Raw genomic sequence first — 13,756 nt, 5'->3', positions numbered from 1 at the left:
CTTTCTCTCTTCTTCTCCTCCTTTTTCTTCTCTTTTTGTTAATGAGGCTCTTTTGAGAAAAAATTATTTTCAACATATTCTGACATACCAGAATTGCAGACTGTTTTATTGTCGTTGAGTATCTGTGAAAAAAAGTTAGCATAACCAGGTACACCTGTTTTAAACGTAATCCACTTATTGGTTGTCTACATTTTGCAATACAAGAATAAATTAAGTAAAAAGAAATGGTATACATAAATTTTTATCTTCACTACATTTTACGCTTACTAATACTGGCATCTGTGCTATTGCTATTTGTAATCACCATCCTAACAGCACAGTTATGAAATTTATATCTTTGTTGTCACAAGTATTTCATTGTTTCTTGCGGATTGTTGCAGTACCTGGTTACAGTGGAACCTTAGAACGCAACTATTTTTTGCTGAATACATATTGGAATTTGCTTCTATACTGATGCGAGAATGTTACAACATTCCTTGCTCCAAACATAGCATCTGCCTGCCACTCTCTCACTGGCTGCACAGAACCAGCAGCTGGCTCACAGTGTTTTGTTCCTGTCATATCTCAAGGTGAACCTGAATAACATTGTTGCAGGAAACACATAAGTACGCCACTGGCCTCTCTCTAGACTTTTGCAGTCTCCTGTGGAAATGTATGCCGCTGTTGTGTATTCATTCAATTTTAAAGTCAATTCAGATGGATTCAAGCAAGCTGCAGTTTCTCCATGGTTGGCAGCATGACATAATTTGCTGTGCCCTCACTACTTCTCTTCCCACACGTCCTAGTTCTGAGTCATACCAGTATCACTGTTCCCTCTCCAGCCCTTCAACAATGCTGTGCTTGAGCAACTAGATTGCAGGTCATAAGTAACAACACCAACTAATACATAAATAAAAGATTCCAATCATGATTCAGTGAAATTCTCAAATTTTCCCTTGTCCCGCGATGTAGTGACTTCTGTTAGTACTGACTCCACGACGAGTCTTGGTGCTGTAATTTATTATAGTGATAACAATTACATGATTTATTTCATTTTTTAAACATTTAATTGTGGATTAAATGTTTTTTGTCAGGCAGTGTATATTCTCGAAGTTCTTAAGTGTCACCATTTTGTTCAAAAGCTGATTAAAAGGTGGTAACATTTTAACTGGTATTTTAATACATGAACAGCAACCCAATTTCTTATTTGCAACCCACATGGTAAATCATTACAATATCTCATAATCAAATAAAATATGGACTTGTGTTCTGAATCAGGTAACATTTTTTGAAGGACACCTTATTCGCCATTTGATGTTAACTTTATTTATAGTGTGCCATAAATGTTTGTACACAAAATACATACATGTATGAGAACTTTTATTGCAAAACCGTTCAAATAACACAAGTGTTTGTAAGATGGTAATGTTAAATTCTATGTCGTCTTGAGTTTCACAAAATTCTCAGATTTTAAGCAGAGCATTAGATTGTCGTGATGGGTAGCCCATAGTTTATTGTGCATCCCTTGCGTTAGTGCTGTGCAAGTCAAATGTCGTGTGATTGAACAAGCAAAGTCAGTGCTGCATTGAGCACTTTGACGTATCAGGAAATCTCGAACCTGTTTGAACATGAGTTTTGTTTAGCCTTTCTACCCTTCCAAATTCTTCAGAATAAATCTGCATGTGATCTCATAGCTCAAGTTAGATGTGTAAGTTAAGATGACCTGTATGTCAATCTATTAAACAATGTAAAAATGTCAAACTTCAGCAGCAATAGTTTTATATCCGAATATAAGATGACACCGTAGATTTCGATTGACTAATTTGGAAAAAAAATTAGTCTTATAATCAAGTAAATAGGGTGGTATGAGTAGGGTCTTTGGCTCTCAATTTCCGTTGTTTGAAGGAGCTGCAGGTGGGAGTCAAAACTACCTACTCTGTGTACAGAAAAAATGAAAGTTTTCAGTTGTTGAGGTTTTCTATAAATGTCAGCTTGCGTATGAGAATGTGCTTTATATAATTCTTTTCTTTATAAATCCTGTAGAAGAACTTTGCTGGGTAAAATACTAACAGGAGAATGTAGGTGCAGTATTTTGACAAAATTGTCTTCAGTGGTGGCAGGAATCATTCAAATGTAAACAAAGAGAATACAATAAAGTTAAAGCAAGATCTTGAATTTTTGATACATACATCATTATTTGTGGTTCAGAGTTTTTATGCAGTCTCTCTCTGTGATATGTAAAGATAGTACACTGTAAATAAATCCATATAAATAAAAAAATGAGAGAAACAGTAAAGAAAATGGAAAGTTCAGATATGTAGAAAGGTCAAAAAGTTTTTCTCAGCACCACAACATGGTATCTCACATGACAGTAAGGAAAAAGACTTGGAAATGTTATTGGTAAGTACAAATTTTTCATCAGTACACACTCATTCTTGTTTAATGTGGTTTTGTTTAGTCTTTACTTTTCTATACGCCCAGCTGTCCGAGAACGTTTATTTTAGTTGACTTGCTTAATGAGCTCATTGTTGTCCACAATGTCTTGTAAATGATGCCGTCCTTCTTTCTTTTTTTCCACTTTTTTCCCCTCCCACAAAATATCCTAATGTAATTTTCAGTTTTAGGAAAGCACAATATGATGCTTCCTGGTCATAGCACTTCTCCAGATGCATCCATTCATGTTGTGGTGTTAACAGCAGCCTATGCATGGGGCAGTAATTCCCTGGTGTGACTGCTGCAAGTCTCAAGCAATGATGTGGGATAACACAGAATGTTGCAGGGGTTCATAACATATCTGCTGGCAGGCAAAGATATTAAGGACTGACAATTTGCTTTGTGCACAATACTGCAGTGCTTACTTGAGGTGTTTGACCAGAAACATGATACTGAATGTGCCTAGCCTAATGTTCTCAAGCAGTCCAAAATTGAGCCACTATCACATCTGAATGCTTCACACATACGAATATTGCACAATTCAACCAGCTGACCAAATGGAGATCAACAATGAGGCCACTTTCAAACTGCATCAGGTGCTAATAATGCTGTCCCACATGAGTATGTGGCACCTCTATGTCCAGTGATCATTCAACATCAGACATTGTTCATGCCCCCATTATATGCCCTACCAAGGCTGGTAACAACGTGAAATATGAACAATGCAAGTATGTTTTGGGATGCCAAATTAAACACCTTTCAGCCATGAATTTTCAACCTTATTTTATTTGGCAACCAGTTTCAGCGGTGTACTATGCAATCTTCAGGCCTCTGACTGACATGCAGGTAGAATCTACCTCGGTTGTGATAAAAAACAGGGGCCAGCAATACTGGTATTAGTAGATATCCGCTTGCTACAGTGAAGTGTTCACTGTAGCAAGCAGATATCTACTATATCAATTGCTGGCTCTGTTTTGAGGTAGATTCTTTTTGCACGTTGGTCAGGGGCTTGAAGATGATGTAGTAAAACACTGAAACTGGTTACCAAATAAAATAAGATTGAAAATTCATGGCTGAAAGGTGTTTAATTTGACATCCCCTATCAAACAGCCGAATCCTGAAACCATTTCTAAAAAAAAAAAAAAAAGGGACCTACGGAGTCAAGTAAGTTCTGGTGGCCAAGGTAACTGTCACAGAGTACTGCAATTCTAATAATGTAAATACCTGCTGATCAAGTGTGTGTGTATGGACCTGCAGTGATATTCGACCAGGTCACATTTACACAATTGACAGAGTTGTTATGTGAAAATCAAGTCAGTTGATAACAGTGGGCGGGAACGCATATGTGGAGGCATTTTGCATTCCTTCTACAGTTGCAGTCGGGGACGAGACACACTCTTCTAGGCTCACATCACAGCGCTGCAGTGGGCTTGCTGACACTCTGTTCAGAATCTCCAAATTTCCCCTGTTAATGTTGTTGAATACTGAATTTTAATTGTGATCTCTGCCGTTCTATAATCGGGTAGATGGTATCCCCTAACTTGATTACATTGTCTGCCAGATTTTGCCAAGCTGGGTTCTACAAACATTGTCTAACCAGCTTGTCTCAAACATTTATGTTACTGATGTTCAGGGCAGAGTTCTTTAGTTTTCTGACCTTCTAGCTGAAGTACATCCATCATTTTTGCGAGGGTTCCAATGCATACTCAACTTGCAGAGGCTCAGCTCATATCTTGTGCTGCTCAGACGTGATAAAATTTTGGCAAGTGGTTGGAATACGCATCACATTTCATTCTATAGTGTTATGAAAAGGAGAGGTTGTTACTCATCATAAAGATGAACATTGAGTTGCAGACAGACACAATGAAAAGGGTTACATATTTAGCTATCAGCCACAGCCTTCTTCAGAAAACAAAAACCACATGCTTTCAGACAAGCAAGCACGTGTCACCCACACGACTTCTGTCTCCAGCAGCTCCTCTGGGAGTGCAACTGCCATGTTGAACTATAACAGCAATTGGAAGTGACAGAAAACGAGGAGGGATAGTAAGATATGAGGGGAAGTGGGGGGAGAAAGGAGCACTGCCTGGCGGAGAGTGCAGGGACTAGGTGGCAACATGACAAGGCTACCAGACGCAGTGTCAAATCACCAACCACAAACAGTACCCGCAAATCAACAGCTGCCACCCCTTCCTCACCAAAAAGTAATTGCTGTATAGCCTGGCCACCTGGGGACAGTGCATCTGCATTGACAAGAACTCCCATGCCCTGCATGCTGCAGGTCTCACAAAGGCCGCCACAGACATTACTCTCCCCCAGACAAACTCCACAAATAGCCTTCCCGTTCCATTTCCCCAAGTACCCTCAATCCTCCCATGCCCACAAGAGCCAGCTACAAATGAGTGCTCCCTTCATCACTCATCACTCAACACTGCCTTGGACTGTAGCAACTGGACCATATCCTTCGTCAGGGCTTTGATTACTTATCATCATGCCCCGAAATGAGGGACATCCTACCAAAGACCCTTTCCGTCCCTCCTAAAGTGGTGTTCTGTTGCCTGCCCAACTGTCACAATATCCTAGTACATCCCTGTGCCACACTCAATCCCATGCCCTTGTCACAGGGATCATATCCCTGTGGAAGATCCATGTGCAAGACCTGCCCAGTCTACCCAACCAGCACTTCCCATCCTGTCACAGGCTTATCGTGCTCCATCAGATCCCAGGCCATCTGTGAAAGCAGCCATGTCATACACCAGCTCCTCTGCAGTCATTGCACAGCTTTTTGTATTGGAGCTTGCTCTAAATGTACGAAAAGGTAAGTTAATGCTGATGAGTAGGAAAAACAATCCTGTAATGTTCGAATATAGCATTGGTAGAGTGCTCCTTTACATAGTCGTGTAGATTAAATATCTAGGTGTAATGCAACAAACGAAATGGAATGGGCACATAAGGGCAGTAGAAGGCAAGGTGAATGGTTGACTTAGATTTTTTGGAAGAATTTTAAGAAAGTATGTCTCATCATGGAGGAGACTGGGAAATGCTGGTTGGGCAGATTGGGCAGGTCTTGCACCTGGATCTTCCACAGGGATATGATCCCTGTGACAAGGGTACCTTCACCGAGGAGTCAAGCAGTGTATTGCTCCCTCCGACGTATATCTCGCAAAGGGACCATGAGGATAAAATCAGAGAGATTAGAGCCCACACAGAGGCATACCGACAATCTTTCTTTCCACGAACAATACGAGACTGGAATAGAAGGGAGAACCGATAGAGGTACTCAAAGTACCCTCCGCCACACACCGTCAGGTGGCTTGCGGAGTATGGATGTAGATGTAGATGCAGATAGAATGCTAGTATGAGGCATTCTTGAATGCTGTTAAAGTGTTTGGGATGCTCACCAGGTCAGGTTAACGGGAAGACATCAAAGCAGTTCAGAGGTGGGGTGCTAGATACGTTACCAGTAGTTCAATCAACATGCAAGTAATCCTGTTGGAGGAACATCCGCAACTTAGCATTGTATCAGAAGCTGAAAATACCGCTTCAGTTGTAAAGTACTTTTATTATCAATGGCCAGTTTTGGGCTCTTGTAAGCCCATCTTCAGGTATTGTAACTTGGTGCTGTGGCCCCCAAGTGCCACGGTGGACATGTACTAGGCATGGTGTGCTACCTATGAGTGCAGAACAGGGGGTAGAAAACTTAGAGACCCAACCTTTGAAACTGACTGCAGAGCAATTCTATTGCCACCAACGTCCATTGGGTGTAAGGACCATGAAGATAAGATAATCAGGGCTCGCAGGGAGGCATATTGAATTATTTTTCCCTGACTTCATTTGTCACTGGAACAGGAAAGGAAATTACTAGGATTGATACAAGGTACCCTCCACCGTGCACAATACAGTGGCTTGTGGAACATGTTTGTAGATATAGATGTATTAAATGGCTAAAATGGTCTCCCAGCTGGAGGTTGCATATGTAATGGCTTCCGGTGGCAACAAAAAAGTTTCGTTTTCAGTATTATGTATCACTGTCGACAGAATTTGAAAACCCACTCGGGTAGCAGCACATATTTACTTGTACATGGTGCTTCTGGAAATAGGAGATCGAATCCACCTAGTGGATTAACAATGAAGGTCTGTGTGCCAGCCATCTGTATGTAGTTTTTCTGTCATCCACGAGCATCTAAGCACTAACTTTGGTATGACTAGCAGCCTTTACACATGATAAGAATTTCTTTTGAGTTTTGAAAGGTCTTCGGATTATAATCTGACAGCTGAATTAATTGTATTCAGTACAGCTCTGTTTATGGCCCTTAAGGTTCACTTTACACTTCTTATGCAGTAATTGTCATTTCTTTGGCAATATTTTATGGAGAATCTATTCGATCCGTCGTCTGTCCCATCACAAACTGTTTTACTAGGTACATACATACCTTGTGCTTGGTCAACTGTCCTTTAAGATGGAACCTGAGTTCCTTTATAGCTTCCCCTGAGATAAATGTTTATGGAGTTCATCTTTGAGAGGGAAATCAGAGTTCAAAAAATATTACATTTATATACAGGTGAGATATTCATTTTATGTTATATATTTTATTTACTCTAATTAATTAGTGTAATGTTCTTCTTCATTGTAAATTTTGTCACCTTATTTTCTGCTTACATTATTCTTGTCCACAGTCACAGTTTATCTTTCAGCTCCCATTTTTATCTACTGTTTTCCCAAAACATCATTCTTATTTACTGTCTTCTCAAAGCATGTCTGTATTACAGTTTCTATACATTTTAGCCAGTATCTGCATTATACAGGTTATGTCATTGGTAGCAGTTGCAATTGTTACATGTTGACCTGAAGGAATAAGACAAAAGGCATGAATGTCCAACTTTGAATTCCATTGATTGAGTAACATGATTCATAATGGCCTAAGGTATGCAAATTTTTAACAGGTCTGGAGGTGCATTTGCCTTGCAGCAGTGCATGTTTGACTTCAAATTCTTCAGAAAGTTGTGTCTTGAATGTCACAATAGCATTAATATTAGACTCAGATGTATCTGTTTGGTCCAACATTTTATTTGTGCTTACTCGCTGCACAGTAGCATATCCTATTCCCAATTAAGTGAATACTGATCAGGTACAGATGAATATTCTTGCCATAGATATAGAAAAGTTCTATCAGTGCAAGATTTGCACTGCTCATAAACATCTTGGCCACTGCAAAATCCAGAATCAATAAAGAATGCCACCACTGTGTGACTGAGTGTTTAAGAGCACTTTCTGTTGAGTTTCCATTTGGTATGGTGTACATGAAGGATCAACGAGTGTTTCTTGTGCTGAACTATGTAAAAATAGAATCGTATGTGGAATGTTAGGTTGAATTTATACAAAAATTTCCTGGTGTGCACATTCCCAGTGATTTGACGATGCATAGATGAGTGAAGAAATTTCAAGAGAATGGATCTGTGTCACACAAACAACGGCCTAGAGAACCTAGTGTCCTAACTGAAAATAAATTAGAAGATAGGGGAGGCCTTCGAAAGAAGTCTGAGAAAATCTCTGCGCCATTTGGCACTTTAGACTGGTGTATCGAGAGCATCTGCTCACAGAGCTGTGCACAAACTGAAAATGAAACCATACAATAGTATGGTAGTGTGTCAGCTGAGGAACTCAGATACTGTTGCTCAATGTTTTTACGGCACCTGGCTGTTCAGTCTGTGCACGATGGACCATGGCTGCATTTGTCAGAGTACGTAAATTATCAGAACAACTGACGCTAGCATGATGTGAACATAGGAGTGTGGTATGTAGTTAGTGCAAGACTAATTAGTGGACCAATCTTTTTCCACAAGACAGCTATTAACAATAGACTGCATCATTTTTTCGAGAACTGACACCCACGGACCCCTCTGGGAGTTTTTTTTTTGAGACATCCTGTATAAAAACCTGTATGATACTAGGTCACTGATCATGGTATCAATAGGGCCTTGGGCAGCAGACAGGCACATTTGAGGAGAAACTAATGGCTGAGTTTATTTAAAAAATGAGGTAATTATCCACATGGAAAGATGGCACAGTGGTTAAGACTATGACCACTCCTTCCTCCGTCTTCAAAATGGAAAAGTTATCCACATAAAATACTTTTGTCGTTGATAAGATACTAAACTCCTTTAGTGGTTTAAAATGTGTGAATATTTAAATTATTGTAAAAAGTGATGCAGATAAACGGTAATGTGATTAGTTCTATTCAATTTCTAGTAAGGAAGTATTCCATATTTTCAGTGGATATTGTGGTTTATTATGCACTGACTTAATCAGTTGTGTGTAGTGTTACTTTTTAAGTTCACATGGTAATAAATTTTAGTTTTGTAACAAGTAATTACCTAATATGCCCTTCAATGGGAAGAATATTCTTTAAATCTGAATATGGTGTTAACTTTTAAAAGACCAAATGTGAACAGACAGACATTTTAAAGTACTATAATAGGTGTTAACTAAGATTACCTTTTACTGTTGTCACAGGTGTTCCCCTGACATTGTCACCACAACCCTTGCAACCAACATCACCATCTGCCGGAAAGGACCAAGTCTCTCAGTCTTCCAGCAACCAATCTACTGCACAACAGGTACAAATTCTGAAAAAGAGAGTTGAAATTTTGATTAATATTGTTGAAATTGTTTCTCCTTCTTACAGTAAAACTCATTTATTGTTGTGAATACTGTGTTGCAACAGCAGTGTTTTTCCTGGCACAATACTCTTTATTAAAATAGATGATGTAAATGTTTGCAATCTACGACAGCTTCCATATCCTTGCAGTATTTGTAGTATTGTTCATCATACGTATTGCATCAGTGTTAATACTTATTACTTTAAACACAGTTTTTCTTAGAGGGGGAACAGCTGTCATGCACAAGAATAATTTTGATTGTAAAGAGACACATATTTAAGTATTGTACACGAGTCACATGGGTGGTAAAGATAGGACCACGTGCAATACAAACTGAGATAAAGAGGCTCTTTGTCCTGCCAATTTTCTATTCACTAAAACTGGTACTATTGAATGGCATGTTAGAGTTACTTTAATTATATATGCCATACAATTGTTGGTTAAAAATATTTAGATAATTTTGCTGAGATAAAGTGGTTACTTATTCTAACAAATGAACCATTAGTTTATTTTTAATAAGTGTGTGTGGGGGGGTGTTCACTTCAAAAATGAATCAAAAATTTTCTTTGAACAGATTGGCAGTACATGGAGCAACTCTGGCAAATTAAACATAGACATAGATAACTTAACAATCTCGGGCTTCCGAAATTCTTCCAAGCCAACACCTACCATGAATCAGCTGGCATGTAGCAGTCCAATTCCTCCTGTGGTTCGCCCTCCTCAAGGTAAGGCTTAACATTATTTCTGTTACAAAAAAGAAGGTGAATATTATTTAAAATATTCCATGAAAATAAAAATTCACATGTGGTATTTTGTTAAGACTGTTTTATTTGGCAATAATGTTATGGAGTTGTTCGAAATTTAGAAGATAGATCAAGGCAAAATGGACACTCTTTGTAAAATATAGTTTGTGCCAAAGTGGATATTGTTTTGCCAACAGATTATCTTTACATCATTTAGAAGTGAGAGAGATGCATCTCATAAAGGTGATTTAGATAGGGTTCTTAGTCATGAGGCATCTTTTCGCTGTTAAATTTGAGGTCTTTATTTTACAAAATACAGTATCACCTAAAGAGGTTAAATCACATTATGAACTAGCTATTCTCCTAATTGATTTGTTCCTGCAGTAGAACAGTTGAGACTTGGAGCACCACCTTTTTGCAAACACAAAATACATAGTGGTGTACTGACAAATCCTGTACTGTGTAAATCAGGATTTCATTGATTTCACAAGGGCACTTATAATGACAGCTGAGCCGGCTTCACCAATTTTGACTCCTATTTTCCTCCTGCTCCTGCTGCTGCACTTTTTACTCCCTCAAAACTGAGCCCTGTAGCTCTCTAGTTTAATATTTCCTTTGCGACAATACAAAATTATTCTTTTAATATAAGGAGTCTGCACAAAGTAGTCTATTGGTGATAGCCTGTGACAGTTTAATTATCTTTACATAAGAATGCTTATACCTCCCTGTGTTACATACTTACTCACTCCATACTGCACATCTGCATTAAAAAAATTTTCTTCTTACACACGCACAATATTTCTTGTGTGATTTAAACAAATTGAAATCAGATCACTTGCAGTTATGGTAACATAATAATTTAATCTTCGACTTTGTTGCCAGAAAACTAATATACCTTTAGGCTATTATCTTAGCCTTATCATGTTTTAAAGAATTTTAAATTCTCTGTGGCTCTGTAGCGACAACTAACTCTTCTCTTATGAAAATTTTTAAAGTGCAAACTTTACATAAGGATGTTTTGGCAATGCTCTTTCCTTTGTTTTCAAATGTAAGAAGATAACAGAGATGTAATATTCACGGAGGTATGTTTCCCCTTTGCAACTAAATGAAAGGCAGTTTTTGGAGTATTTCTTCTGTTATTTATGAAGCATCTTCAGTGGCATGTAAAATTTTGTGTGTGTTTGCGTAATGCAGTATGTAGTAGTTAAAAGTATATTATTATGTTAGTTTTCTCATGTAACATAACACATTCTTAACTAATACATACTGCTTCATAAATAGAAGAAGTAAAAGAAGCAAAATGTGTATGGAAAAAAACTGCCTTTCATTTAGTTGCTTAGACAGAACATATCTCCATGAATTCTGAAGCAACTAAGGAATGACAGAAAATGGGGGGATGAGGTCAGTCTGCTAAGATGACCTCTGATATTGAGAACTTTTATGTTTGTACCATAATAGTTGTATATGTATCTTCGATCTTTCTTTCTGTAATAGTGTCTGATATGTTACTGGAAATTAGTTTTTATTACGTAGCTAAAACCTTACTTGTAGCTATTGAAAGTATTTTTTTTTTTTTTCCTTTTTTTGTCAGTGAAAGAAGTACTATTTCATTTCACATCTTTACTTTGTGAAGTGCTTTTGTATTCTTTCATCAGAACTATATTTTACCATTATATTACCAGGTCTAACTAGTAAATAAAATGATCAGAACTTCATCTTTTGATGTTACAAGGCAGGCTGAAATTTTATTATTTCTTTTAAATCATTACCCTCACTACAATCAATTTCTAGTGTACCCATTGCCAACTTGACCTTGCATATGTATTACTTCCGCATCTCCTCCTAAACCACTGGACTGATTTCAACTAAACATGGTACAGACATCACTCACTATCTGGAAAGAAGTTGTGGGGGTAAAAAACATCTGCTTATTAAAAGGGATGGGGGAGTAAAAAAGTAATGTAGCCCATGACATAAGAATAGCTAGACTTCTTATCAGGTATTCAAGAATTAGAGCACTTAGTTACTTGCAACAAGCTTCACACATAATTCCAAACCTTTACAAAGCTTTTTCTCATTAACAATCTCCCACAAAATTATGAAAGGAAAAAAAAATTATCACTGCAAAATTTTCACTTTTCATGCATTGAAACTACGGCATCAGGAAGGACTTCTTAATTTATTACTTCCTCGCTGCTAAATGTATTTCTCAACACATTTTGCAGGTAGTATTCATGTATACCATTGAATGTACGTGCAAAGTTATAGGATTGTACGACACGTAGTTTAGTAGATAAGATGTGTGAAAAACTGCCTTTTAAATTTATTACTTCTTTGCAAGAAGTGTTTCAAATACGAGTTAATAGCAGACAGTATCCGCATACGCAGCTGAATGTGCCTACAAAAGTATATCATTTTATGACCCATAGTTCAGGAAATATGATGCCAAAAAACATTGAGCTACGTGAAAACCAAATTGCAGAGTGAAATTTTCTGGAGGTACAGGTGAACTATGCGTACAGAAATGTGTGAAATATGTTGAATATATGTGATATATGTACAAGGACAAAGCAATGGGTGAAACGCTCTTTCTTAATAAAAACACATATCAATTCTCAAACAGTTCTGATGTTGGCTTATACCTAAATTACTTCTCCCAGTGACAAGGGTTACAATAAAATGTGAAAACTCTATTCAGCTTAGGAAACAAGTGATGAATAGGAATAATGCATAATGCAGTACTTTGTGTTTCGATGGTTCCTCAAACCACATATAAAAATGCACAATTCGGTTTAGTAGTAATATTTTAGTTGAAGGGTAGAATTTACCAATTAGCAACTCAAAACTGTCTGTTGACTCAAAAGTAATGCCTGCTACAATCATACATTCGAGCCTATTACAATAACCAAGGCAACTTATTGAAATCCTTCCCACTCTGCACAGGCAAAACTTCTTCACACTGGTAATAAATCATATTCTTCCAACGAAAATCTTTCCCGTATACCCTACTGCAAAATCAAATTTGTCTTGCTTTGAGTGAAATGATTAGTTTTCGATTACTAAAGGCTCTCTCAACTTAAATATTCCTTTGCTTGTATAGTACTTCTAAACATCCAAATTAGTCGAATTCTGTTTGCTTACCACAGCATAAAAGTTATAGTTTCATTTACTCGCTTGACCTAGCTTGATCACTTCTCAATTAATACCTTTAATAATAGTGTAAAATCGACTCGCCCATTTGCTTGGTATCAAAAGCTCTATGTAGTTGCGATTAAGCCCATACTAAAACTTGTAGGAATCATTAAAGACTGACAAACAAATAGCATTATTAGAATTTTTTACATTAAGTATATTGTATCTGACGGCCATTGGAGAATCGTATAGCAGCAGTAGTACCTTTAGAGCCACAGAGCTTCTGCACAGCTGGCTGACCCCTGCGGGTCCGGGGGCTAGAAAAGGCCCGTGGTATTCCTGCCTGTCATAAGAGGCGACTAAAAGGAGTCTCACGTGTTTTGGCCTTTCTCTGATGGTCCCCTGTAGGGTTTGACCTCCATTCTACCAGATTTTTCCGAAGAGCGAGCCAGTTTGGGAAGGGCACCTTACATGGTGCATCGTGTCCATCGTGCATTGAGATCTTTAGCCAACTTTCTCATCGTCGCATTGCAGTCCCGCTCACTCTCCATCCCTTGGGCGAGGATACGTTCCTGGGTGCAGTTTCCACCATCCACTATGCTGTGTCACTTTCTGCGCCGACGACGACCATGGACTACTTTGCACCTGATATCCAGCGCTGTAGCCAGTCCGTTGTGGTGAGGCCATGATGTACCCTGTTGGTTGTAGCCCCCTGACAACACAGGTATCACTCTGCAGATGCCTGCGCTGTTAACTCCCAACATATGCCAAGGAGTAGATGCCTGTCTCTCTGGGGCATCAGGACTCCC

General features: G+C 38.3%; 1 protein-coding gene across 1 annotated transcript in view; it reads left to right on the top strand.

Moving 5' to 3' along the window:
• The window catches only part of LOC124607490 (clathrin interactor 1), a 183,787-nt gene that overhangs the window by 120,391 nt on the left and 49,640 nt on the right, over nucleotides 1–13,756 (top strand). Inside the window, exons 11-12 of the mRNA XM_047139862.1 lie at nucleotides 8,927–9,030; nucleotides 9,647–9,797. Coding sequence (XP_046995818.1) covers nucleotides 8,927–9,030; nucleotides 9,647–9,797 — 255 coding nt within the window. The remainder of the gene's footprint in view (nucleotides 1–8,926; nucleotides 9,031–9,646; nucleotides 9,798–13,756) is intronic.

The sequence above is a fragment of the Schistocerca americana genome, chromosome 3 (assembly GCF_021461395.2).
Source record: "Schistocerca americana isolate TAMUIC-IGC-003095 chromosome 3, iqSchAmer2.1, whole genome shotgun sequence".
Classification (NCBI taxonomy): Eukaryota; Metazoa; Arthropoda; class Insecta; order Orthoptera; family Acrididae; genus Schistocerca; species Schistocerca americana.
Note: the sequence above shows the minus strand (reverse complement) of the source record. Positions and strands in the feature narration are given on the sequence as shown.